The 27,811-nt window shown below is 40.1% G+C and overlaps 1 protein-coding gene across 1 annotated transcript; it reads left to right on the top strand.

Annotated features, from left to right (window-relative positions):
* LOC140537973 (calcium/calmodulin-dependent protein kinase type IV) lies at window positions 1-27,462 on the top strand. The gene is made up of 11 exons (XM_072660334.1): window positions 1-854; window positions 6,376-6,454; window positions 6,550-6,612; window positions 9,447-9,529; window positions 12,694-12,766; window positions 21,706-21,796; window positions 22,890-22,964; window positions 23,128-23,203; window positions 23,421-23,547; window positions 24,282-24,434; window positions 24,742-27,462. Exons 1-11 carry the CDS (start codon window positions 748-750, stop codon window positions 25,225-25,227), a joined length of 1,413 nt encoding a protein of 470 aa, XP_072516435.1. The 5' UTR covers window positions 1-747; the 3' UTR covers window positions 25,228-27,462.
* Window positions 27,463-27,811: the final 349 nt, after the last annotated feature.

The raw sequence follows: 27,811 nt of genomic DNA, 5'->3' as shown, positions 1-27,811 counted from the left end.
CAGCCACCACCTACCCAACCCAAGCAACGGCTCGGATGAACACACACATAATCTCCACTGTTTTCTTCGCGTCCTTTCTGGCAACCGAGAGCGACCGCGTCTACGTCCACGTCTCGGCTCCCAAGAGTAGATAATCACGAAACGCACGGCTGTCGTGCGACGATGCGCTCGGGTTGACTAAGATCAGCCTTTGCCGGGCGCTGGAAATCACTGCATCCCTCTGGATTACGGGGGTGTTTGGCTTTTGGATGCCGTGCGTCGCGGCTGGATCATCCTCGATGTTGTGGATGTAAGACAAGCACCATGGGGTTGTTTACGCCTCACGCCGCGAGGCCCTTTGGAGGTTGAAGATCTTGCTTGCTGAGGAGAACCGGTGTGAAGTGTTATGACCAGGGCATCTCAATGCTTTTCCGGTCGTGTATGCTGGAAGCTTAGGGCTTAGAATCGTTTTGGGACCGACCGGGGGTTTTGTTGGGGTTTTAGACGGCAGCCCCGCTAACGGTGCGTCTGGACTGAGTTTAGATGTGCGCACTCTGCTGGAAAATGGAAACCTCCAGCACGAGGACATTTTAAAAACATACACAGGCTCGCTTGCTCGTAGAAAACATCTCGGAGCCACTCCATAACCAGCCACATCCAGATGTGAAAGCGGACGCGCGATGCGCCCAGCTGGCTTCCTCTGATCTTTGGGACCGTTTGAATAAAGAGGGGGTGGAAAAAGAACAACTGCCTTTTGGAGGTTGCACCATGCCTACCTCGCGTTCTGGCTCGAGCCCAGTGGAATACTGGGTCGAGGGCTCTCGTCGAGATGCCTCCATGGAGGAGTTCTACACCATGGGCCCAGAACTGGGAAGGTGAGCCCCCTTCTTTCACATCCTTGTGGTCCTTGGTGAGATGACCAACAGTTCTGTGCCGTGCAGAAGTCTGTATTACTCAGATTCTAACTTTTCTTGCAATTAGGATTTACTGTAGTGACGTAGATATCACTGAGTCACGTGAGATTGCATTATTCGAAGTCCTACATCTGAGCTTCTCATTCAAATAAACGTCATGGTTGTATGCAATGATGAATCTGTACACTATAAAAGTTTCCTAAATGGTTCTAGGACGTACTTGGACGTACAAACATTGGTAAGGTTCTAAAACCCCTTCTGGTGATGATGGTTCTTCTGTGGCATCACCAGAGCTTGGGGAACCCTGCAAAAACAGCAACGAAGGCCTGCATATTCCAGCAGACATCAGCCCATTAGGATAAAAATGGCCTTTCCGATACTCCGATTTAAAATAACAGTACTCAAATGGTATATGGTATATATATATATATATATATATATATATATGGGATTGCATGATATTTCATTCATTAATTTCCATGTCAGTTTTAATGGTAGGGGCGGAGGATGGCTCACTGATTAATGGCAAGCCTCCTACACCCCCGGTAATACTGTATACCATGATAACATCCGTAGACGGTTGGAAGGTATGAAAAAAGTGGACACCACCCATCTGTAGACTAAAGAACCACTTTTCAGGTTCAATTAAGGCTCTTCAAATGGCTATGAGCCTATGGAGGGTCCAAGCTTCCAATTCCTGCACCTACCGCTTACACCTGTTATGTCCAACAAGTACATTTAGTTTGCAGTTCAATAAAAGCACTGCCAATAGAATAGGAATCTCTGGAGCAGATAAACATGAACCTATTGGCACCATGCCAAATGACAGCCATGGGCTAGAGGGGTATAAAGCTCCCAGCATTTAGCTGTGGAACAGTGGAACAGTGTTCTCTGAAATGATGGTTGGTGCGCCATCCAACACTTTTGGGATGATTTGGGGAGTTGGGAATGAGCTGACCTGACCTCACTAACACTCTTGAGACTGAATGCATTCAAATTCTCTCAGCAATGCTCCAAAATCTAGTCGAAAGCCTTCTCTGGACAGTAGAGACGGTTACTTCAACAAAAGCAGGATAATGTCTTTTTTATTACCCTTGATTTTCAAAGAAACTATGAATGAACATGTGTCCCAATACTTTTGTCCATATAGTGTATATCTTGGATGAACATCAAACAAAATTATTGTGATAATAAATAGTCCCATTAGTCCCACTTGACCAAAACACTACACTAATTTTGACAAATTGTATATTTTCCCTAGAACTGCACACCCAAGCCAAGAGCTGTTTAGGAACCTATATTTTTAGGAATGTAGACAATGCTTCCAAACCTTAGTGCCGGCTATCTCAGTATCTCCAAAGCGGTAGCAATACATTCTGCACAGCCTTGTTGGCTGTGCCATCAAAGCACGCCTGTGATCTGTTATGCACATGTTAATGCAATGAGATTGGAGGCAGGAGGTGGTTGTAGACCGGGGAACAGAGCAGCGTGGGTGGATTAAGAGGGAGAGGGTTGAGTGAGGATGGACAGAAAGCAGGTGATGTGGTTCAATCTTCTGGATTTGTGTGGTATAAATCACCCCTGACCCCAGAAGGCTCGGTACACATATGCCCTTGTAATGATGGACTTGGTGCTTTGGCCTCAGTCCGTGATGACATTTAAGATTGCCGGAGGCTCGCGGAGGCCGAGGCTCTGAAGTGTTAAAGTTCAATCACGAGGCGGCAGATGGAGTGGTGCCTCCCTGTGTGTTCAACCATGTGATCTCATGCAGTCACCCACTGACAATGAAGTGTTAACGATTTCACAGCGCTTAAGAAAGCCCCCGACACACACACCGCCAGCACTTCCACACGCAGCGTTCGCATACAGTGTAATGTGTTAATTTCCTTGTCGGGTTTGGAGATATAAATGAGTTGGATCTATTTTGGAACCAGAACTTTGCACATGAATGTTTCTTGCAGTGGTTTAGTACCCCATGAGCCAGGTTATACTCTCAAAAATACAGCTTCTACGAGTGGTTCTTTGATTGATGCCATTGAAGAACCACTTTTGGTTCCGTTAAGAACCACGTTTGAAATAAGAGATGTGTGAGGGTCAAGAACCTTCAAACTGCTAAAGAACCTTTACATCAAGTGATGGTTCTTCAGACCTTTAAAGGTTCTGCACACTTTCTAACGAATGCATTCAGTTATTTTAAGAGGCACCCATCACTATAGGACTCTCTGGAGCAGACAACCATGAACCTATGGGCACCATGACTAATGCCAGGTGTGGGCTAAAGGGGTATTGAGCTGTGGAGCTGTGTTTTCTGGAATGATGGTGCTCCATCCAATACTTTTAGGATAAGTTGGGAGTTTGGGATGAGGTGAGGTGGTGATCATCCCACGGTCTGAACTCTCTTACGCTCTTGTCACTGAATGCAACCAAATCATCACAGAAATGCTTCAAAATCTAAGAGAAAGACAGTTACTCTAACAAAAGCAGGATAAACTCATTTTTAATCCCTTTGTTTTTGCAAGAAAAAATGGATGAGCAGGTGTCCAAATACTTTTGCCCATAGTATACATCTCAGTTACGAACATTGGCCCTCATTCTTGTTTGCGGCTTATGTGCTTATAAAGATGGATCTCATTGATCTCGTAAATTTAACAAATCTGGCCATCTTATTGGTATGACCATGTCAAAAATGAACACAGTAAATGGTTAAACTGGGTTTCACTAGGGATGTGTGTAGAATAGGTACTACTACTAGGTGCTATCATAGTAACAATATTGATGATTATAATATTAATCATAATAATAAAAAAAAGATGTTTGCCAAACCTGAAATGATCCTAAGAGTAAAAACTAGTGGTAGTGCTTGAGATGAAGCCTAACTGTTGTCATATAAAAGGACATAATACGTGCACAGTTGCGCAAAAGCTGTGGTTTTAGTATAGCCATCTTTAAATTGGACATGAAAGTGTAACTGATCTAGTGATGAAGGCCTGAATGCAGATAGCAAACAAGTCATGGCCCAGTTCTGGCCCCCACTCCTACTTTCATCCGGCCTACATAAGGCCGTGGAATAACAGCGATGACTTTGTCCAAATCTGGGTGCTGGAACGCAGCCACAGCTGGCTGCAGTTGGGCCTGTTTTGGCCCAAAATAGAAATGCAGTACAAATATTTCACATGGTAGGTTTCATGTGAGCCAGAGTTCAAATCTTAAATGTGACTGCTACAGCTAGGCTAGTTTTGGCCCATAATACACTTGCCATTTCCATATTTGGCCCATAATTATCTGCCAACTGGTATCTGCAAATGGCACACAAATTGTACCATGTCAAGATCTCTGTAGCAGTTTAGCTTAGCCTAGCAACGAAGACTGTTGAGAGCTAAAGCTGTTTTGTCGATGTGTGAAACCTGATACTCTGTTCTGAGAATGTACACCACAGCACAAATGAGTTGTATAGGCATACCTGCCTGCAGCACCGAGCATGTTTAGTCAGCATGGCTCAACAGCCACATTTCAGTCTTGCTAAGGGAGTACAGAAGGCCTTTTTAAGAGTTTTTTTAAGGCCTTGTTAGAGTTTGAGTATAGTACAGAACCTTTCTTTTTTATAGTACCGTCCATGGTAATGTAATGCAAATTGTAGAGAGATTTTGTCAGGTACAGATCCTTTACGTTGGGGGAGGCTTTGGAACTTCGAAAAGGCTCTGTACACACACTGACATTTCCAGAAATAGTTTTTTTAAGACTCGTGTGTTTCTTCTATTGTATTGATCCAACAACATCTTTTTGATGCTTTTATCTATAAGAGTGTCTGTTTGGTTCTAGATCTCATCAAATTGCTTCCATAAAAAACTGAAGTGTAAGCCTACATGGCATCCTCATCAGTGCATGTCATGAATACTGACAGCTCTCCTGTGTAGAATTCATAAGTAGGCCATCAATTTGGAGGAGGCGCTGGCCTGGTTTCCAGCTTGTGAGTGGGTTTGAGGTAGAACTGTATTTCAAGCAAACTGGATGGAGACACAATTCAAAACTGCAGCGAGGTCTTAAATTGCACTGATGGCCCCACAGGTCTTACAAGATATATTGAAAATGCTGTGGTTTTTTAAAGCTACAACAGAGTAGGATGCTTTGGGTTAAACCGTACTTCCAGAATACACTCAGAACATATTTAGAATCTATTTAGAAAAGAATAGAATCCATTCAGAACACACAGAACATTTCCAGAGTCCATCTAGAACATCATTAAAACACATTCAGAATACATTCAGAACACACATCATAATAATAAAAAAAAGATGTTTGCCAAACCTGAAATGATCCTAAGAGTAAAAACTAGTGGTAGTGCTTGAGATGAAGCCTAACTGTTGTTATATAAAAGGACATAATACGTGCACAGTTGCGCAAAAGCTGTGGTTTTAGTATAGCCATCTTTAAATTGGACATGAAAGTGTAACTGATCTTTGGGTTAAACCGTACTTCCAGAATACACTCAGAACATATTTAGAATCTATTTAGAAAAGAATAGAATCCATTCAGAACACACAGAACATTTCCAGAGTCCATCTAGAACATCATTAAAACACATTCAGAATACATTCAGAACACACATTTCCAGAGTCCATCTAGAACATCATTAAAACACATTCAGAATACATTCAGAACACACTCAAAATATATTCAGAATATATTCAGAACACAATCAGAACATTTTTTAAATATAATTAGAACACATTTAGAATATATTTAGAACATATTCAGAACATTTTCAGAATATATTTAGAACATATTAAGAACAGTTTAGCATATATTTAGAACACATTTAGAATATATTCAGAACATATTTAGACTATATTCAGAACATTTTCAGAATATATTTAGAATACATTTAGAATATATTTAGAATGTATTAGGAACACATTCATAACAGTTTTTAGAATATATTAGGAACACATTCAGACCATTTTTAGAATACATTCAGAACATATTCTCTGCACATTCAGAACACACTCACTTTTAAATAGTTAATCAACAAGAATTGGACTATTTTGGACTCTTTCAAGGACTTTTTTCTTAACTAACTTTCTAAGTTTATTGTTGTAAAATATTGCCCTAATAAATGAAGAGTATTATATATTATATTCATATGCATAGCTGTATTTTTAAAAAAGCAGGTCCTATGGTAACAGTCTCAGTATGCATTGGTATCCATAGCAAAATTAGAATTCTGGCATCATGATGGTCCTAGATTAGATAACTACATGATAGATGCACTGGTCACATCCGCACAGTTGTAAGTAGGGCATACAGTAGAATAAGAAGCTCAGGGCTGGTAGTATCCCACTGACTCTACATCAGCAACACATTCAGGCCATCTGCTTTTCCAAGATTCTCATTTCTGTCAGAGGTTCCCCCACTGTCTTCAACACTGTATCAGGCCTGTTTATTCAAGCCTTCATTGATTTTTCCTTGTTTGGTTTTTCTCCAGAGGGGCCACGTCAGTTGTGTTTCGCTGCGAGGAGAAGCAAACAGAGAAGCCCTATGCAGCCAAAGTCCTGAAGAAGACTGTAAGTCAGCTTGCTCTTTTAGCAGGTCTTCAGTGTCTCACACTCACAGAAAAGCAAATATTTGACTGCACTCATCACTTGTCATCTCGTCACAGATCGACAAGAAGATTGTGAGAACAGAAATCGGAGTGCTGCTGCGTCTTTCCCACCCGAACATCGTAAGAACTTGTGCATTTTTTTTCCTTGTGCATTTTTAATAGATAAGGAGAAACTCTACTGGCCATAACCCTCTGAGAATCGAGCCTTGTTGCTTAGTGCATTTTTAATTTCCCCTTGCTGGAACAACAGCTGATTAATTTAAAGGAGCAACATCCTTGCACATGAGGTAGTTTGTGAAAAATATAATCTATGATTTATTTAACATTTTAAAACTGACAATATAAAGAGCTAGTAACAGGACATGGGTATGAAAGCTAAGTATGTTGTAAGTACAAACTGTGAGAAGGACCTGAGGCATTAAAATAAACAATACATTTTGAATGGTATTAAATTTAGACTAAACTATTTATTTAGAGGCATTTTGATATTTACTTACATCTGCTAAACTTATAGAACCTACAAAATAAAAAAAGGACTTCATGTTTTACACCATATTGGCTTCTTCATGTCACACAAAACTATCAATTTAGTGCATCATACCAAACCACAAACCCTGCTTATTCTAAAAAAAACTAATGTGCTTGACCTAGGGGTGCCATCTTTTCATATCTGGAAAGCTGCCATGGGTGGTGTAGCTTGGAGGCGGAGGTGGCCGCAAAAGCAAGTGATATTTATTTGAAGCAAAAAAAAGCATAATAAACAGAAAACAAAAACCAAATAAACAAGCCAAACTAACAAAAAAAATCCCGGACAGCACATACACAGGACACGCAAACTCACCCCCTTGTGCACTGAAACAAAGAGACTCCATATACAAATAGACCAAGCAGGAACACCTGAGACTAACAAAAGGGCAGGGCTACAAAAGGAGGCACAGGTGAAAACACTAATGACAAGGCGGGGCTAAGACGGAGACAAGGAACAAGCACAAACAGAACCATGTGCTAAGGAGCACATGGGGAAACCAGACAAGCACAAACAGGCCAACAGAGTGACAACAGCAGCTTAGAGAAAGATAAAAAATCAGTTCATTATATTATTTATTTTTGCACATTATGTTAATAAGTGAAAAATGGCATGAATTGAGGTTTTAGCAGGACAGCAACAATATATTCATTATTATTATTATTATTATTATTATTATATCACTTAAAATGTTTCTGAAATCATGAATATATATAGTTATTTGTAAGTGTTTTTAAGACAAGTAACTTAAGTATGTAATTTGTAGACATAATTGTTACTGATGCACATATTTTGTACACTTCCATGCTACTTTATTTAAGACACTTAAGGCCACTTTACATTGTATTTTATTATCACTACATTTGCTTGTTTATTTTTAACACCTCAATTATGATTTCTTTATGTTTAAAGTTTGATGAAGCTAGGTTACTTTTAATAACTGACATTATCAATTATCATCTTTAAAAAGGCTGATGGCATAATTCTGCATTAGTGGGCAAGGAGTCACTGTAGCATAGGGTCAAGGGGTCAGCCAATGTAAAGCCACACTCAGCAGTAAAGAAAGTGGTAATTGCTCTTACAGCCTTCAACACGGAGACCAGACAAATATACATGGAAAGGTAGTCTTGAGGCAATGACTACACACTGATGGTGAGTAAGTGGGGAAAGACATGCACATAGTATGCAAATAGATGGTGCCATGATCAAAGTATGAGATCTACTCATCAAGGACGCTCTGCCCAAATATAAGGCACACCGTAAAGGACACCATACTTTATTGCCTAAATATAGAAAGAAATAAATTCATTTAATTTGATTGATTTGATACTTTCAGTTTGGTATACTTCAATATGCATACATTAAAATGAATTGTACTAAAAGTTGTACGTGTTGTACCAAAACAGATTTAGAAAGGCATTCATTTAAAACATACTTTTAAACAATAAAATGACATGACAATTTAATTTACTTAAAAATGTTGTACTAAAGCACACTTTTTAAATAATAACAGTTGACATGACAATTAAATATACTTTTGTTAAAGTATGTTTTTGTATCAACACACTATAATGTCATTATTTTAAAATACATTTCATGGAATGTAGAGAAAGTGTATTTTATATGTATTTTCATAAAGTATATGAAACAGATTTCTGTGCTAGCTTGAAGAACGTCCCTTCAATTCTGCAGAGAAGATGTTGTCACATCACATGATGTTGCACAAGAAAATAAGAAGGGATCTTTGTGTGATACCAGAGTTGAACTACTTCGGTTCTATTAAATAAAAATTCTTTTTATGGACGGTTCTTTAGTGAGCCGTCTTTTTAATGAGACTTGTGAGAGTGAAGAAGCTTGTTAAGATTTAAGGAACTTTTATACAATGTAAAGGTTCTTGTAAGAACCTTTTAAATGGTTCTTCGAACAATTAACAGGATCTGCACACTCACAGACCTCTTTTTAACATGGTTAAAGTGGTTGTTCTATGGCCTTCCGCAAAGCACCCTGTGAATTTTATGACCTGGTCTGATTTCTTTACAGCCTAATTGGACATATTTTACATGCGCTAAAGGAATTCACTGATATGCAACAAATGGCCTGGTGGATCAGCCAAACACCTACACGGATCCTACACTCACAGAATTCTGATCCAGCACGAGTGTATTAGCCAGGCTAATATTATTTACGTCATATCGGCTGGAATATAAATAAACATGTTTGCCAGCAGTGTGTCAGCAAATATCGGCCTATTCTGATCAGCCTAGCCAATTCTGAAAAAGCATCCATTAATGCATTAGGTCGCCAGTGTGCAGTTTTATTTCCACAGTTATTCATTACAGCATCACAGGTCAACGCCACCTTCTGTTCCATAGGAATCAACTCTGCGCTGATGTTGTTTCATAACCGAATGCTTCTCTCTGGCCCACAGATCCGCCTGAAGGAAATCTTCGAAACGGAAACAGAGATCTCTCTCATTCTGGAGCTGGTGACTGGAGGGGAGCTCTTTGACAGGTGTGTCCCCTCACTGCAAATCCATTCAGGATGCTGGCTTTATTGACAACATTAAACCCAACAGCATATGACCTTTCCAGTAACCCAACCTCTGTTTCCGGGAGATGAAAGATTACAAGGCTGAATTTAAACCACAAGCTCTATGCCTATGGAGAGGTGGACACAATCTCATGTCCAGGATTTAAATCAGTCAGCTGAATTTAGAGAATCTAGCATGTTGAATGACTGTGCAGAACAGGAGTTACTGCATCTTCCAGTTATTACAAATATCATCAACACCAACTGCATGTCCAGTAATGTATAGTCTTAAATTTAATGGCTCTAAAAAGGGTTCTTTGCTCAAGCCGTAGAAGAGACACCTTCAGTTCCCTAAATTATCTTTTAACTAATGGTTTTACACTACTTTTAGAGATGAGACATGTCAGTGTGAAGAACTTTCTCAAGGTTTATAGATTCTACATATAATAGCAATGTTCTGTGTCAGTGTCATAAGCATATAAATATAATGATGCAAATAATTAAAGGTTTTTGGGGCAATGCCATAAGAGAACCACCTTTGGTCCCTTAAAGAATTTTTCAATGGAGGTTTGTAAATGAGAAGTGTGAGTGTGAAGGATCTTTGGATCAACACCATGGAAATGACATGTTTGGTTCCTAAAAGAACATTTTAGTAAGGGTTTGTAATGAGATGTGAGTGTGACAAACCTTTAGACCTTTGGATCAACACCATGGAAGAACCATTTGTGGGTCACTAAAGAACAGTTCAATGGAAGTTTGTTAATGAGATGTGTACGTGTGAACAACCATTAGACCTTTGGGTAAACACCATAGAAGAACCACATTTGGTTCCCAAAAAAACATTTAGTGGAGGTTTGTGAATCAGATGTGTTGGTCTGAAAAACCTTTAGACCTTTGGAACAATGCCATTAAAGAACCACATTTGGTTCCTAAGAAACTTTTAGTGGAGGTTTGTAAAAGAGATATATGAGTGTGAAGGATCTTTGGAGCCACACCATAAAAGAACCACTACTGGTTCTGGAAAGAACCTTTCAGTGAAGGTTTATAAACGAGATGTGTGAGAGTGAAGAACCATTAGACCTCTGGAAATATGTTTGGGTTTCAGTGGTTCTGAAAGGTTTGTAACTGAGATGTGTAAGTGTAAAGAATCTTTTCACCTTTTCATCTCCACCATGTTTCATCTCCACTCCTGTTTAAAGTTTTGTTTGAATGAACCTCCATACAATAAATATTCTATATCAATGAAAGGTTTTCCCTAGAACCTAAAACATCCAAGCTAAAACTGTTTAGGAACCTTTATTTTTCAGCATGGGCTGTCAAAAGGTTGTCAATGTCTCTGTCATTTACTGGCATGACTCCTCAACTGGCTGGAAAATGCAGCACTGCAGGAGGAGTTTTATTGGTTTGGCAGTGAAAGGAACTGCAACTGGAACTCTTCTTTGTTTGAGCTTCATTCTTTCTTTCAACACAAACCCCAGCACAAAAACCGCTCGGCAGATTAATAACTCCCTCAGCAGCGAACATAACATTAACTCTTAGTGTTTGTAACAGAACACGATGGGGTAATGCTATCATGGGAGAAAGATAGAACATCCCATGAAAAGCAGCAGTGGAACAGCTGATTTCTAACTGTTCTGAGTTCTGATAAATCCCTTCCCAAACTCATCTGCATCCACAGCCTTCTTTCTGAAGACCTCAGAGAGCTCTGTGGATCTGACCATGGTAATACCACTAACTTTAACAATCAAGAGCAATCAAGAGGTGGTTGGTGTGGCACAACAGATAACACCACTACCTGCCACTGAGCTACCACACCATGTGGGAGACTGGGGTTCGATTCCCTGCGCTACACCAATAAGAGTCCTTGGGCAAGACTCCTAACACTACATTGGCCTCTGTAATACGAGTAACCTTGTAAGTTGCTCTGGATAAGAGCATCAGCTAAATGCCATAAATAAATAAGAGCAAACCAAACGCAAATGTCTATACTTTAAATAAAAAAAATAAAGCCCTCTCTACACTTAAATAAATAAAGGTGCTAAAGGTTCTTTGAGGGATGCCATATAAGAACCACTTTGATAGAGATGTGATCTCTATCTAGATCTATAAATTGATAAAGAACCATTTAAAGGTTCTTCACACTTCCACACATTTCTATGACAAGCATGGTCCTTTATGGAACCAAAAGTGGTTCTTCTGTGGCATCACTCGAAAAACCATTTGTAGCACCTTTATGTGTAAGAGTGTAATATCCATATGTTGAAATATGTTTAAAAAGATAAAGGTTTTCATGGGAAGTCCTTATTCCTTCACATGACTGTACATCTGCAGAGCTGACCGTGCTCTCATGCCACCAGCATCCTGGGCAGAAGCATCACTTGATGAGACAAGCATGTTTGTGAATCACAGCTTAGAATAAACTACAACAGCTGGGTGATTATCAGCCTGTTTTTATGAAATTCAGTGATTGCACTGATGTATAACAAGTGTTCTGTGGTGATTCATAACTGTAGTGGAAAAATTCATTGACGCATTGTATTGATCTGAAGGTGGTTTTGACTGCATTGATTTATGGCCTTTTCCAATGGATTAGAATCTATAATAAGAACATTCTCTGTTAGACCAACATGAAGTATTCTAGATTAACCATTGTGTCTTCGTGAGGGTCAAAAGGGTCAAAAGTGACAAGCAGAGGGAAAAAAAGGAAAATTATCTTTTTTTCATTTAAGGATTTAATGTTTTTTTCTTAAAGGGAACCCTTAGTACAAAACATTAGAGAAAGTAAAACATCATCTTTCTTCATATTTCCATGAAAACTGTAGACCAACACAGCAAATAGATGTCTTCAGGTCATTTTTGACCCCTAGGACAAAGGGAGAATGTTTAAACTACACAAGGGTTACAATCTTGAAGGTAATAATCAAAAGCGCTAAATGTTCATTTCCTCGATAATAATCAAACTGTGGCGAGATGGTGAAATGGTGAGATTTGACATATCACTGCATATGCACTGAATCATTCCGAGAATCAAACCGTTGCAAATCTTTCAGTGTGGAACAGAATCTCTAAGTGATCTCAATGAGAAAGGTTTGAATGCATTCATCTCAATGGCTGTTCCAACAATCTGGCATGATTGATTGTTGCAGGATTGTGGAGAGAGGCTACTACAGTGAGCGAGACGCTGCCCACGTCATCAAGCAGATCCTGGAGGCAGTGGCGGTAAGGCCTGAATTTACTCTGTAATAGGGCTGGACAGTATGACCAACAATGTGTATCATATTTTTTACAATTGTGGTAGGTTTCACGGTGTATCATAGGACTTACATTTTTTAAATATTTATTTATTTTCCCCAGCAAAATGGACAGATGAATTGCTTTCTTTTTAAACTAGAATCCTATTAGAAACAGTAGGCCTGTCCTGTGTACATTAGATATTTGTAGGTTGCAAAAGAAAACTAAATAATGTCAGACATTGTCATTACTGCATTCTTTAAAACACATATTTTTAAAGTTTATCAACTGAAATTGATATAGGAAAACAGTGACATTTTTAAAGTTCAGTTTTATCTCAGAAAGCCTTTAGTTTCTCAACATTATTGTAGTGTTAGCGCTGCTTTAATGTACTTTAAATCAGGTAGACGTGAAACAGCTCTTGAGTCCTTTAGGAGCTTTGTATGCTAGCTTACTGCCACTAGCAACACAATGCTAAGAATTTCAACAGTTTGTGATGTGAATAAATTACACATTTTTCTGATGCATAGCAGTATTACGGAATGTAGCTGTCACTAGTTAAGAAACACAGACCATCAGAGGATTTTTTAAATGGTATACCGAATAAACCAGCATGCTGTCCAGCACTACTCTGTAAGCGATGTCATTTAACCGAGAACACTGTTTTATGTAATGCAAGCACTATTTTAATTATTAGTATAGGTAATTAATAATAATAATTAAGTTTTATTAGAAAGTAAAGGTGGGTGATATGGCATCACAATACTTGAAAACAATGTACAATAATATGGTTTTAATTCAATAATTGTAAAAATGAACCGCTTGAGGCAGAACACCATGGGGAAAAAATCAAGCAGTTGTTACAAATGACTGAATACATTAAGACCGAGTCATAATGTGCCAACAACCAATGAGCTCCTTGTTACCATGCAGCTTATGAAGCCATTTATGATCCATGCAGTTGTTCAGTGTTCTAGTAGTACTGACAATATCAATACCATACAGGGAAGCGGACTGTAATGTAATTTATCATGGTTATGACATCAGATCAGCTTATTACCCAACTTTATGAACATTGAGCTGGTTATTAGCTTTGCAGTCTTTCTGATCAGACTGGTAATCACTGGGTAGACTGATTAGAAAACTATTTCTGCCTCATGTCAGTCATTTCACACCTCTTCGAGCTGAAATTCTCACACCCTGGAAGACACACAGATGGTGCCAGAACATGTTTTTTTTTTACTGGAATGGCCCAAATGTTATGGCTGAATGCAATTTATTGTCATGTTGAGACTTGTTTACAGAAATCACATCAGCAGTTATTCAATCCTATATTTAGGCCTTTGTTGTGCTCTGTGGTGGACCATACAGTAGCATGTGAGGTGTAAACTGGCTGAAGGCTATGTGGTCCATGTATAGCAGCAGTTGGATTTCTGCAGCCTGTTATTCTCGGGCAAAAAACAAGCCTTAAGACTGTTGTAATAATATCTAGCTGTCACTTAACACTCACCATCACTCAACACTCATCAAGCTTTCAATTATTTTGAACCGTTCTTTTTGAGGACATATCAAGTGTACAAAAACATCTTTTATTGGCATCAAAGAAGTATTTTGATGCACAGGTTTTATTTTAGGGGTTCCTGAAATCAACATAGGGTCACAATTATACCCACAGGGTTAAATATATATATACATCCACTAAGATTGTTAATTCTGCTCCACGCTGAATTAATCAAGGCCTATAAGTGTCTGGCTAGTGATCATGATTGACTACAGCTGGTTACTGTACCCACATAAGAAGGGGTTTGTTGGACGACACTCATTGGATTGACCAATTCACATACAATGGGAATGACCAAGGAGCTCAGGACTGCAGATCTGAGAAGAAAGTCTGAAATGAAGCCAGTCCTAAACAACTGCAGATTCCAAGACCATCTTTAATAAAACATTATTATTATATAAGTTATTGTGAACATACATAAGAACAGGTCATTTGGATCTGTAGCCACTTTGCAAAGGTCTAGAAGAACACCCAAACTAACTATGGTGGATACCCATTTTCTAGCTGTAGATAAATCCTGGGAAATGAGGTCTGATATTAGAACGAGGCCCAAAGGAGACGAACATGCTGCTGTCCTCTATATCTAACAAGGTTACACTGTAGGTTACGTTTGAGGGAACTCCCAAAGCTTTTTTCCAGTGACATCACACAGTGAAGTGTGGATGTTTGCTGGTTTTATGTCACAGAAAAAACAGTGGTTCTGAGGCCTTTTCAAACTGAGGATTAGGGTTACGCCATTTGCTCGTAGCTTGGTGCAGAGCCGGGGGCTGGGAGAGGGAGGGCTTGCTAGAGTCAGACGGAGCAGACGGATGTGGGGCAAAGTCTTGCTGTCGCTCAGGAAGGAGTGGCAAGCCGAGCGGATATACAGCAATGTGGAATAATCCTCTCAGACAGAGCGAGAGTGAAAGAGAGAGAGAGAGAGAGAGAGATGGTGGTGGAAAAAACAACAACAAAAAAGCCGCTGCAGTTTTCCGTTTTAATCTCCTGACCAGGAGGAATCTGAGTGGTTATGTAAGAGCTCGGGAATAGAGTGCATGGCTGTGACAGTGAAGGAGCTCTGTGGTGGCCATATGCGTGGCTTCGTGAGTAAAGCAGGGCTCAAAGCTGTGTGCGTGTAAGTAGGGGCACACAAATATGTGTGTTGGATGCATTTAATCCATTTTTTCCCGGACATATTAATCTCTGCTGTGGTTCTATATGCTTTAGAAGCACAGTATCAGATTTACAGAATATTGTGTAGATCATTAGAGCTAAATTGGTGCGTCATGTTTTACGACAGTCCCAAGTTGGGACACATGGACTTGTCCTGGCTCTATACTGAGGCTCTTTACTAAAAAGATCTCTACTTGCTGCTGTGCTGTGCAATATACACTATATGCCCAAATATTTGTGGACATCTCTTTTAATTCATGTATTCAGCTGCTTCAAGTTGCACCCATTTCTGACACAGATGTGCAAATGCTCTCTCTCTCTCACACACACACACATAGCTTGTCTAGTCCCTGTAGAGAAGTAATGCCAATAGAATAGGACTCTCTGCAGCAGATAAACATAAACCTATTGGCACCATGCCTAATGCCAGGCATGGGCTAGAGGGATATAAAGCCCCCGAATACTGTGAGATGTGGAGCAGTAGAACTGTGTTACTTTTTGGATGAGTTGGAGATGAGGTAGGGTGGTGATCATTCAACATCCTGTCGCAGGATGCAATTAAATCCTCAAAGATCTAGAAGAAAGCCTTCTTTGGCTTCTTCTAGAGACAGTTACTCCACAACAACAAAAGCAGGATAATGTCTTCTTAATACCCTTGATTTTAGAAGAAGCACTTGTCCCAATACTTTTGTCCATTTAGTGTATCACTGCAATCTCCAATTTTAGCACTCTCCTTTTTAGCAGTTGGTGCCATAGTAATATTTCTGTTAGATCAGACCAGATAGGCTAGCTTTCGCTCCCCACACGCATCAGTGAGCCTTGGGCACCCATCACCTTACCACTGGTTCACCGGTTGTCCATCCTTGGAGCACTTTTGGTAGGCACTCACCACTGCATACCAGGGACACCCCAAAAGACCTGCCTGATGTTTTGGAGATGTTCTGACCCAGTCATCTAGCCATCACAGTTTGGCTCTTGTCATTGTTCCTGCTTAAAAACATATCACCTTTAAGAACGACTGTTCACTTGCTGCCTAATATGTATAACCTACCCCTTGACAGGTGCCTCTGTACCTAGATAATTAATGTTTTTCATTTCACCTGTCAGTGGTTTTAATGTTATGGCTGATCAGAGTATTCCATTTACTAGAGGTTCATAATACATAAAGAATTAAATGAATATGATTCCATACTGCTTTGTCAAATCCCTTTTGGTGTAATTTAATGGCTTTAATGGGAATTTAATAACTAAACAGCCCAATCGTAGCAGATGCACAGTATAGTGCATGGACGAAAGGACGGCATTCGTAGACTACTGTTTAAATGCTGTTTGACACAGTAATTAAGTAAATGACACAGGCACTCAGTTATGTAGATTGAATCAGTCCACATTTATCAGGAACACCAAGTGTGTAACTGACTCATTTCCAACCTTCTCACTTCACAGGCTGCTGTGAAATCACGATGGTTCCCGAGTATGAAATGAACACTCTTTTGTCAGATGTTTTCATCTGATTTTCTGTTCCGCAGCTCTTTGCATGCTTACACAGACATAATTAATAACTGACAGATTGAAAGAAATCACTTTTGCAAGTGTTTAAGTGAAATGTGCTGTCTGGTACAGCAAGCAAACACACCCTTTCTTCACCCAGCATGATGTACCTTGGTATTTTTGGGTTGTGTTACAGAAACAACATCTGTCCTGTGCCTCCACACATCAGCGTAATTAACACAGCTTGACACTGCATGAGAGACCTGCACTAAAAGCTCAAACACGCTCATGCCCCGTTAATTGATGACGACAGTGATTTGTAGTCGGAACACTGGAGGAACTCGGAGGAAGGACAAATGGTTCTAAAGGTTCAGCTGAGGCCCATCAATCATCACAAAAAGTCATGCTTATTTGCACTGTATAGATTTTCATTTACATTCATTTTCTTTTACCTTTGCCGGGCTATGTAACTTATGATGGATTTACAGTACCAGTCAGAAGTTTGGACACACCTGGTTGAATGTGTGCTGATCATAATCTCAAAAACATTTGATCCAAATGCTAGAGTGGCCATAGTATTCTTTAAAAAAAAAGGGGCACTGGGGACACAGGGGTAGTCATGGCTAGTGGGGTTTCAAGTAGGCCTAAGTTGAATGTTGAACTGGAAGGAGATGATTTGGTCATATAGGCTATTATGGTGCTATGTTGGTCTTGCTATTGATGTATTAATTAACATTAGCATACTACAGTTGCGTGGTCTGAGAGGTATTTCTACACTCACACATACACATTGCCAAGGTCCTACAACTTAGGCCTACTTGAAAGCCCCCCAGTGACTACCGTGGTTCCCTATGTATCCCCAGTGTCCTTTTTTTTTTTTGTTATGTAGCATTTGGATCAAATGTTTTAAAGTTGATGATCAGCACACATTCAACCAAACTTTTGAATGGTACTGTATGTATATGAACCCAGCTGTTTAGGTCCTAATATTCTTAGGTTCTTTCTGTGCTGCCAAAACAGCTGACCTGACCCGTCGAGGCATGGACTCCACAAAACCTGTGAAGGTTGTGGGGAGGTGACTCCATGAGCATCAGTAAGTCTTGTAAACACTAGTTCATCGATAGTCCTTCCTTGGAGCACTTTTGGTTGGTGTTGACAACTGCATACCAGAAACCTTTGGAGAAGCTCTCACCTAGTATTCTAGCCATCACAAAACTGGGCCTTCTTCAAAGATCTGCTTCAAAGACAGATTCTTCCTGTGTACAACGCACCAACTTCAAGGACTGACTGTTATCCTACCGCACCCCATGACACTCCCTCCTTCAGGCTCTTTAATACTGTTTATATAAATGGCTGAGGCTAGGAATATTTTATATGGGGGCTTTTGGAGTCACATATTATATAGAGTTGAAAAATATGTCTAAACTATCTGGTTTTTAATTTCTTAGGGTACACTTTTAGTCATATATTTATTCATACACGAGATTTTGTTGCTCTGGCATAGTGAATAAAAAGTTTCCTGTTTTGGCAAGAACATCTTAATAAACCAATAAGAGTGCTTGGACAAGAACCCAAATATTACATTCACCTACCTCCTTAACAGGATTCGCTAATGTACAATCTAGGCCTATAAACATATCACTGTATACCTGTATCTAAAGCTACTAGAGATAGCTTGGAGAAATGAGGTCTTTATTTATATCCCACAACAATAAGCTATTTGCCTCCTGATATACATTTGAGCATTGCTTATAAAATGAGCTGTTAATGGACGTTGTTGCTAATTTAACGCAGCCGTGGCCCAGAAAGCAAGAGCTAATGACAGTGGTCTCGCTCAGCAGGGGTACGGCAAATATTATGACTGTCGCAGGGTTTGGGTGTGATATGGAAAGGTGTGGAGCGCTGAGTGGGCTGCAAAGCTTTAGGGGCCTCACTGTGTGATGGCTTCACCGCTGTGCTAATGAGCTGGCAGCGTTCAGCTCACACTTAATCCAGACATCAGAAGGCTGGGGCTGCTCGCTGGATTACACATGGCGATTCACTCACACGCGAGTGCACACACACGCAGTTGGTGCAGCAAGTAATAAGCATTAAGACACAGCTGAATGAACTAATGAGTGAAATCGAAACAACAAATCACCTATTAGAGCAGCTCTGCCAAATGAGACGAAAACACTGAGACGCGGAGTGCTTCAGCAGGGCCTGAGCCAGGCAGGAGAACGCCTGGCTGCTGCTTCTGCGCTCTCAGACCATGGCAGGCATTTACTGTTTCAATTAATCTGGCCAGCCCTCGGCCTGATTGAGGAAAATCCCATAGGTTCCAGTACAGTTTCACTCTGCTCTCGCTGCTCTTGCATCCTATTCAAGGAAGTAGACCCCTCTGAAATACTGAAAGATTTAATGCACAACAGCACTCATTAAGCTAACACTGATTCCACATGTTTTATATATATATATATATATATATAGCTGCAGTTTGTTACAGAATTAGGTATGAATAAATAAATTAATTAATTAATTAAAATAAAATCCACCAAAAAACATTCACCACCTGCAATCTTAAGGCCACATTTTGCATCCTCTGCATGGCTTCATATAATAGTTCATCATACTAGATATCATGCCCATGTTAGGAACTAACAGCATGACACTGACTACAGAATGACGCTGAATATAGAATGATGCACATATTAGGAACTAATAGCATGATGCTGATGACAGAATAACGCTGACGACAGAATGACGCTGACAACAGAATGACCCACATATTAGGAACTAATACTTGCATCTTCTTGTGCCCTTTTTTTAAACAGGGGCAAAGCTAAAACTCTTAATTCTGGGGGCTTTTTAACCCTCTCTAGGCCATGCCTGGCATTAGACATGGTGCCAATAAGTTCATTTTTTTCTGCTTCTGAGAGTCCTATTCTACGGGTGATACTTCTCTACAGGGACTAGACAAGCTGTGTGTGTGTGTGTGTACATTTGCACATCTGTGTCAGGAATGGGTGCAACTTAACTTGGGTAGCTGAATGCATTCAGTAGAAGGGCTATCCACAAACATTTGGACATATAGTTTATCTAAGTCTTGCAATCTAATTACTGACTGCTAGCAATCCCATACTCTTTAAGCTGGTTAAATGTATGGCCTAGCAAACTAGCTAGGGTAAACCAGCTTGTTAAGATTCCTGCCCGTATTAGGAATTAAGCTGGATTTCTGAATGGCTGTCGCGGCCTGTGGTGAACAATAATGTTCCAAAGCCAACATGCTTTTTTCTATGACAAATTGTTCTCACAGATTGCTGTATTGTCCGATTTACGAAGCTGTTAACAACTCGAAATATGAATGTTGCTAGAACAACTTTGCTAGAAGCAGGCTAACACTAGGCAGTACGTACCCTCTCTAACTTTAGTGGTGTCAGTAAACTGTGGCATCAGCCAGTAAATCAGTTGTTTATAAAAGGTTATATTCTTTATGAATACTCAATACCAAGCCATTATTAACCACAATGTCAACAGTAAGCCATTATGAACCACCTTCTCAACCATAAGGCATCATGAACCAACATCAAAATCTGGCATTTTCTGACTACAATTTTGACAAAATAAAAAGATATCAAATGATGTAATTTACATATAAAATGACAGATCAACATATCCTTTCTCCTGAGAAAGACATTCTCATTAATACTGTAAGTGTAATTGTGAAATAACAGAATGTAAGTAAAAGTAACTGTAATTGACCAATATTTTATAAAAATATACCTGTAATGGTTAAACATTAAACACTACATTGGAGTGTGTAGTGAATTCTGGAACTGTACAGGGGTTGACAATTCCTGCTGCTCTCAGTGCTGCTGTGCTGCTTTTACTGCCAAACCTAAGCCCTGAGACACTGCTCAGTTGCTGTCAGTGGAAAATGAATAGAGGGCTGATTTCATACCTTTCCTGGCGCTTGGTATTATCAGCTGCTGTTGTTATTGATTGATGGAGCCATATGCTTTCTCCCTGTGAAGTTTCTGTCTGCTGTAGCAGGGCTATAAATATAAGGTGATTATTTTTCTTAGCTCAGAAAAATGCTACAACTTATGCTACACTGCACCCCTGGGTAAAGTAACAGCGGCCTAGTCAACTAGCTAATGTAGACTAGACAAGCCAGCTGGTGAAGATTCAGACCAAATAAACGTACAAATGCATTACACATGTCTTCTAACACAGATATCTAGCGATTTGGTACACTGCCCCACTTTTTTATTTTGCCATAAAAAATGATAGCAAAGAAGCTAATTGTGGAATAATTGTGGAAGAGATTTTACTACTTTAAAGAGACTTTATTATCTGTGGCCGAGAGTCCAAAAGAGCAAAACTGGCCTTGCTCTCTCCCCATCACTCAATGCAATGCTAGTCAGTGCATGCGTTTGTTTGCTGATGTAACAGAACTGTTAGTTCAGTGCTCTCCTCCAAGCATGTTCAGCCCTACGATGTCATTGCGCTAGCCTCAGTTTGAAAAGATGCGGTGGCTTGCTGCATATGACTCAGAGGAAGCACATGCCAGCCTTCACTTTCCCAGCTCACGTGGCATGTGTGATAAAATTGGGATGAGAATTGGGTTAAAAAAAAATCACTTTAAATAAATAAATGACTTTCTTGTTCTAGCTGGTGGCAGTAGGTAGGCTTTGAACAGTTTCCAAGCTGTGTGATCTTTCCTTCTTTGTCTGTGTTGCAGTACCTACATGAAAATGGTGTAGTTCACAGAGACCTCAAACCAGAGAACCTATTATATGCTGATCTGTCAATAGATGCACCACTCAAGATTGGTAAGTACAAAAAAACATGCCTTCAAGATCAGGTCAGTTTTGTGTCACTTGATAATAGCAGCTGTCCTTAATAATACATAATGTTCATTTCATGGCAAAAGAACCAACAGAAATGACTGGAATCTGCTATAATATGCATTTTTGTAACTTTGTATCCATCTAATATTTGTGTGTGTTTTTGTAAGTTTTATCCCCCCAGAAATGTCAGGTGGTGCAACCATACGTGACTAAAACAAATGTAAAGTTATTAAACTTCTAATAATGTGCAAAAAAACTAGTCTTTGTACTTTGAATTTTTCTTTGAAATCAAGAGCCCCTAAAGTCTAGGAAGGTAGAAGACTTAACATTGCTAGCACCAGCAGAGAAAGGCCTCTCTTTTCAGAGCTTATTCGTTCACTTTTTAGACACGTCACAGCTTACTGACATAAACAACGCAACACCTTTAAATCCTACATTTAAGGCATTGGAAGGCAGAAGCGCCAACAAATTAATTATTGCCATTTGCACTGAAATTATTTTCCAATAAATTAGGTACCCTAGAATAATGCGGTATATGTAATTAGGGATGCACCTATCCGGCTTTTTCAGTTCTGATACCAATATCGATACATAAACTCGATACCGGATACCAGTTCAATACCATTGCTGAATTAATCAACCATATACCTCACCATGTGGGAGAGACTTAAGGCATCAGGGTTGACTTCAACATTACTTTATATAATATAACAAATTAACACAGATATAAATGTATTAAATTATCATTTGTCATTTATTTATTTGCACATTTAGTGCAGTCTTACACCACCAAATCAAAGTGAAAGCATCGGTTCCATGGATAGGCCTAATTATCCAAGAGCCGGTCCAGCTAATTTTGTTAATATCGGGACTGATACCCGATCATAATATCGGATCGGTGTATCCCTGTATGTAATGTGTTTATTTAATTGTTTTGGACTTGGATTTCATGTTATGGATGATCTTCCTGGGTTCTTTTGTACTTGAGAGCAGGATGGTCCAAATGTATGTTGATCAGAAATAGAGGCAGAAGCTGGCTTTTCTAATTCCTAATTCATCTTGAACTTGCCCACAGCGGACTTCGGCCTCTCCAAGATAATTGATGAGCAAGTGACAATGAAGACTGTGTGTGGCACTCCTGGCTACTGTGGTGAGTTCGAATTTTAGATGATTGGCTTGATGTGCCAGTAATTTGATGTTGGTTCCTTTCAGTTCTGTAGATCAGTTCTGTAGATCAGTGTTGTTGATGCTTATTCTTGCTTCTAAAAGTTTTGTCCTATTTACACATCAGCAACTGTATTCCTTTCTGTCAGCTCCTGAAATACTCAGAGGCAACGCTTATGGCCCGGAGGTGGACATGTGGTCCGTGGGAGTCATCCTTTATATATTGTGAGTAAACAAGCTCGGTTAACACGTTGCATCATATTCTGCCAAAACACTCTCTCTTTTGTCACTGGGTTTTTTAGGGGAGAGCAGTTTAATCGGTTTTCTTGTCCCTGTGTGCTGCCCGTAATTCAGCTTTCATCCTTTGCGAGAAAGCCTCTCGTCCAGATCCAGAAATGACATTTGCTCTCGGATCTGCCTTTCTTCTGCCTCCTCCCCCCAGGCTGTGCGGGTTTGAACCATTTTTCGATCCGAGGGGGGACCAGTACATGTACAGCCGCATCCTCAACTGTGACTATGAGTTTGTCTCCCCCTGGTGGGATGAGGTTTCCCTCAATGCAAAGGATTTGGTGAGTTCTCACTGACCATTATCACTCCAAACTGCATTTCTGGATTCATGATCACTACTACTACTGTTTTACCAACAGGACTAGCGTCTAACATTGCTTAATGTATAATCTCATATGCTGGAGTTTCTTTGCTTCATTTGCATGAATCTCAGCATTCTGTGCCAGACGGAAAATCTATGTTGCATCTAGTGTTCCATCAGTGGCCACCATGTTTAGCGTAAGAATACCTTGCCCACAGTGAAGCATGGTGATGGCAGCATCATTCTGTGGGGATTATTTTGTTACTGGTAGGGAAAACTGAAGTATAATTAGATGGTTAATGTGGCACAACAGATCACACCCCTACCAGTCAGTATGTGGGAGACTGAGGTTCGGTTTCTGGTGTGAATGACTATGCTGCGCTACACCAATAAGAGTTCTTGGACAAGACTCCTAACATTACATTGACCCATAAGTAAATCTTTTAAGTTGCTCTGGATACGAGAGGCTAATCATTTAAATAGAGGAAAACCTGTTTCAGTCTGCCACAGATTTGGGAGTGAGACAGAGGTTCTTCTCCCTGCGGGGTGGGAGGTGAAAACTTGCACAATGCACTGCAGCCTTTTAGTGCACACCTAAAGAAGCAGCTTTCAGACAACAACCAATGTCTTGGTTCATTAATAGTATGTAAGTCTGGAGTTTCTAACAATCATGTCTATTCATTGTTTGTGTGTCTGTGCCATTTATGCTCCCAGGTCAGTAAACTGATAGTGCTGGACCCTCACAAGCGTCTGAGTGTGCAGCAGGCACTGGAGCACCCGTGGGTTCTTGGCAAAGCAGCACGCTTCTCCCACATGGACACGACACAAAGGAAGCTGCAGGAGTTCAATGCTCGCCGTAAACTGAAGGTTAGCTGAAACTCTATATGTGTAGAACTTCCTGAAAGGAGATTGATCAGAAAGTTCAGTTATCTACAGCAAGCAGTTCTCATTGAGGCAGACTCTGCTTGTCTTGGCAGTAGGTGAAGAATGAGAACAGACATCTAATGAGAGTGCATCTCCTTTACATTTTGGTACTCTGCTTATGGGTCTCTTATATTCTGCAGTTATGTTAAAGACAAGACAGTTCATGTGTATCTCCAGTCACTGTTAGTTATTAATAGAATAGGTCTACATTTTGTACTTTAAGACTTAACATTGACCCCTGTTCCCACAGGCTGCTATGAAGGCTGTGGTGGCCACCAGTCGCATGCACGAGGGCTCAAGACGACGGACAGACAGCTGCGAGATTCCGAATTCAGACAAGCCCTCTCAGCCGAGTGGCCCACAGAGAGATGCCTCCATGGAAGCCCCTGGCAAGCCCGACGCTGACGAAGAGGGTGCAGACAAGGCAGAGAAAGAGGAGCCGCTACGGACCCAAAGTCCACCCAGCCACGCCTCCCACAGCCCTAAACCCACTGTGCTGCCCTCCATCCCCAAGCCTGCCCGACCACCCCTCAAAGCTGAGGTTCTCAGACAGACCTCGGTCCTGCCCAAGGCTCCGGTAGTCCGGCCCCGGGTGCCAAAAAAGAGTTATTCTGTGGATCCCGGGGGTAAAGGTGGATCATCGCCAATCCTGAACAACCCACCCAGCCCTAAGAGCATAAGCAATGGCTTTGTTGCTGGGGTGGAGACTGGAAACAACACAGCAGAATGTCAGTGAATGCATATGATCCAAAAACATGTTGCATGATGCTAACTGTGGGTAGATCCTAATAATGTAGAAGGAAAACAGTGGAAGCCTAAAAAAGATGCTGGGATTTTTTTTCGGATACTTTAATACAGAACTTTTGGATATGAACCCCTTAAAACAATGTTTCAACAACATACATGTAAAAGCAACATCTTCATGGAAGCTCGCAAAACTTCCCCCCAGCGCTAAGCCACCAATGCAGTTAAATAACACCAAAATTGATTTCTTTGCTTTGCATGCCAGTGCTTATGTACACAAGAGTTCATTTCTGTACTTTTGCTATCATATGCAAACAAACATACAGACTGTATAGCTCATGATAATTTTCTCTTATCTAGCACTGAGGTAGAAAGGAGTATGTGGTTGTGAAATAAATATTGTGTATTGTTTTACGATGATTGCTATAAAGACCTAAGGTTTGTATTTGTAAATACTCTTTTAAAATAGACATATAAAGATTAAAATTTCTTATTATTTTCCCCATTATTATTTATCACATTTATAGTTATATATTTTGAGGAGAAAAGTTGCTTTATTGCTCAAACCTGTGGAGTGGAGACCATCTATGTGGTGATCATCATTAGGCCTGTTTCACACATAGTACATCTGAGTATGTGACTCTTATGGCTCGCATGCATCGACCATTCACACATACAGCATTTGCGCTGCTGAACAGTACAGTGGGCTTTATTCCAGACCAAATGCTGCTCGTAAGCCAAATATACAGATGTCCTTGTCTTCTAAATGGATAAATAACCAGATCAGTTTTTTTAATCTGACTGGGCAGTTGTTTAAAGCCTGCAGAACTACCAAAAACAAAGACATTTAAGTAGATATTTATTTAATTTTTTTTCAGTATTTTGATGTAAAATAGGCCTAACACCTAGTTTCTAACGCTCAGCCTATGCTCACGCTGGCTGTGTAAATGCTATACTCTGTTAACTTGGGCGCCAAACTGCAACGCAGGGTGTTGTGCGTTGCTCGTGCTGTGTAGGAAGTAATATGTGTGAAACAGGCTTTATGTGCAGCAGAATTAGGGAACTGTATTTCTCAGGGTTCAAACAGAGACTGCCCATGAGGGACCTGGACCCTTCCTAATAGCAAAGGGATCCCTGAGAAGAGACAGCACTGTTGAGGAAAAAACTCAAAACAAGCCCTGCCGAAATGCATTAATGAACCATAAAGTGTAATGCACTCACTCAACCCTGTGGAAGACTATTGCCACCGGATTGGAGATATGGGGTTTTTGAATTATGAAAACTCCCACATGGCAAATTGTTGCCGAAATCTTTTCTCTTCTACCGGCTGGGAATGTGTCTCAATACATATGTTTGTACTGTCTAACAAGTACTTAACATATGCCAAATTTGTTATAGGTTACCTTAGACCCTCTATCGGGGGAGCCCCAAGATCTCTGCCACAACTCAAACCCTGGAATTCTGTTTCCCTGAAAGAGAAAAGGAAAGCAAAGTCATTCTGGATCGCCACATAGATCTCAAAACATCCCTTTTCATTTGATACATCTACTCATGACCATTTCCATGTGCCGTCGTGAAGCTCTGTGGAATGTTAATAAATAAAGAGCTCCCGCTCGCGCTCATAAGTAACTATCGCTGTATGATAACCTGTGTGTAAGTCATGCTGAACATGCCGTTTTTGCTGTAGGTTGCGTTTTTCTTTTTCATCACATGGGGAGATGCACTTCGCTTTCTTTCCAGACGTACGTCTCTCAACCACACTTTCTACCTCTTTTCTGAACAGGGGCTTCCAACCTCTCCAAGAATATTTTGGGACAAAAGCGAGTTAGGCTGTTCATATATCTGGGAATCCACCGGAGAACGTCTTGGTGTAAGGGCAGGTCACAGGCCTGACTAATGTTGAAGGGCTGTTTTCTGTAAACAGAGATTATTTGCCTCTGTGAAAGTGTAAGAACGTAGAAAAAAACACTTTGATATGTACTCATTGGCCTCATCCCATGCTGTTCTGTTGCCAAAACAGGAGCTTTGTACATATTGCGGATATGCACGGCAATTAGTCACCACTGAAAGTCATCTATATGATTAAGTGTGATACATAACTATTTTGCAATGCTATACATCACTTAGATATGCTGTCTACAATAAATAGCCTACAGGCCAAAGTAGGTGCCATTTGTGTTTGATCAGGAGTTCTGTGTTTTCATGATTAATAAATTGTGAGTTTGAAGCTTTGTTGTTTTTGTGGGAGAATGAATACAGGAATCTGTGAGGGTGTGGCTTGCTGTAACATATATTAGGCTCACTTCACACCAACTCATATAGGCTCTGGCAGGCCATGTGCTGGATTTATAAGCACAAACTTCATTCATGCAACAGTGCACAATATTGCAAATCTTTTAAATATCCATGAGCTGAAATTATTAAATATCAAACATCTACTTGCGTGCAGACAATATTTCTTTTGTTCTTCACATGCTGCATGATTTGTGTAGTTATAAAACCCTTTGTACAGTCATTCAAATCTATGATTATTTAAATATTTATATAATAGAAAAGATTGTACTCATTTACAGGCT

This window comes from Salminus brasiliensis, chromosome 17 (genome assembly GCF_030463535.1).
Source record: "Salminus brasiliensis chromosome 17, fSalBra1.hap2, whole genome shotgun sequence".
Classification (NCBI taxonomy): Eukaryota; Metazoa; Chordata; class Actinopteri; order Characiformes; family Bryconidae; genus Salminus; species Salminus brasiliensis.
Note: the sequence above shows the minus strand (reverse complement) of the source record. Positions and strands in the feature narration are given on the sequence as shown.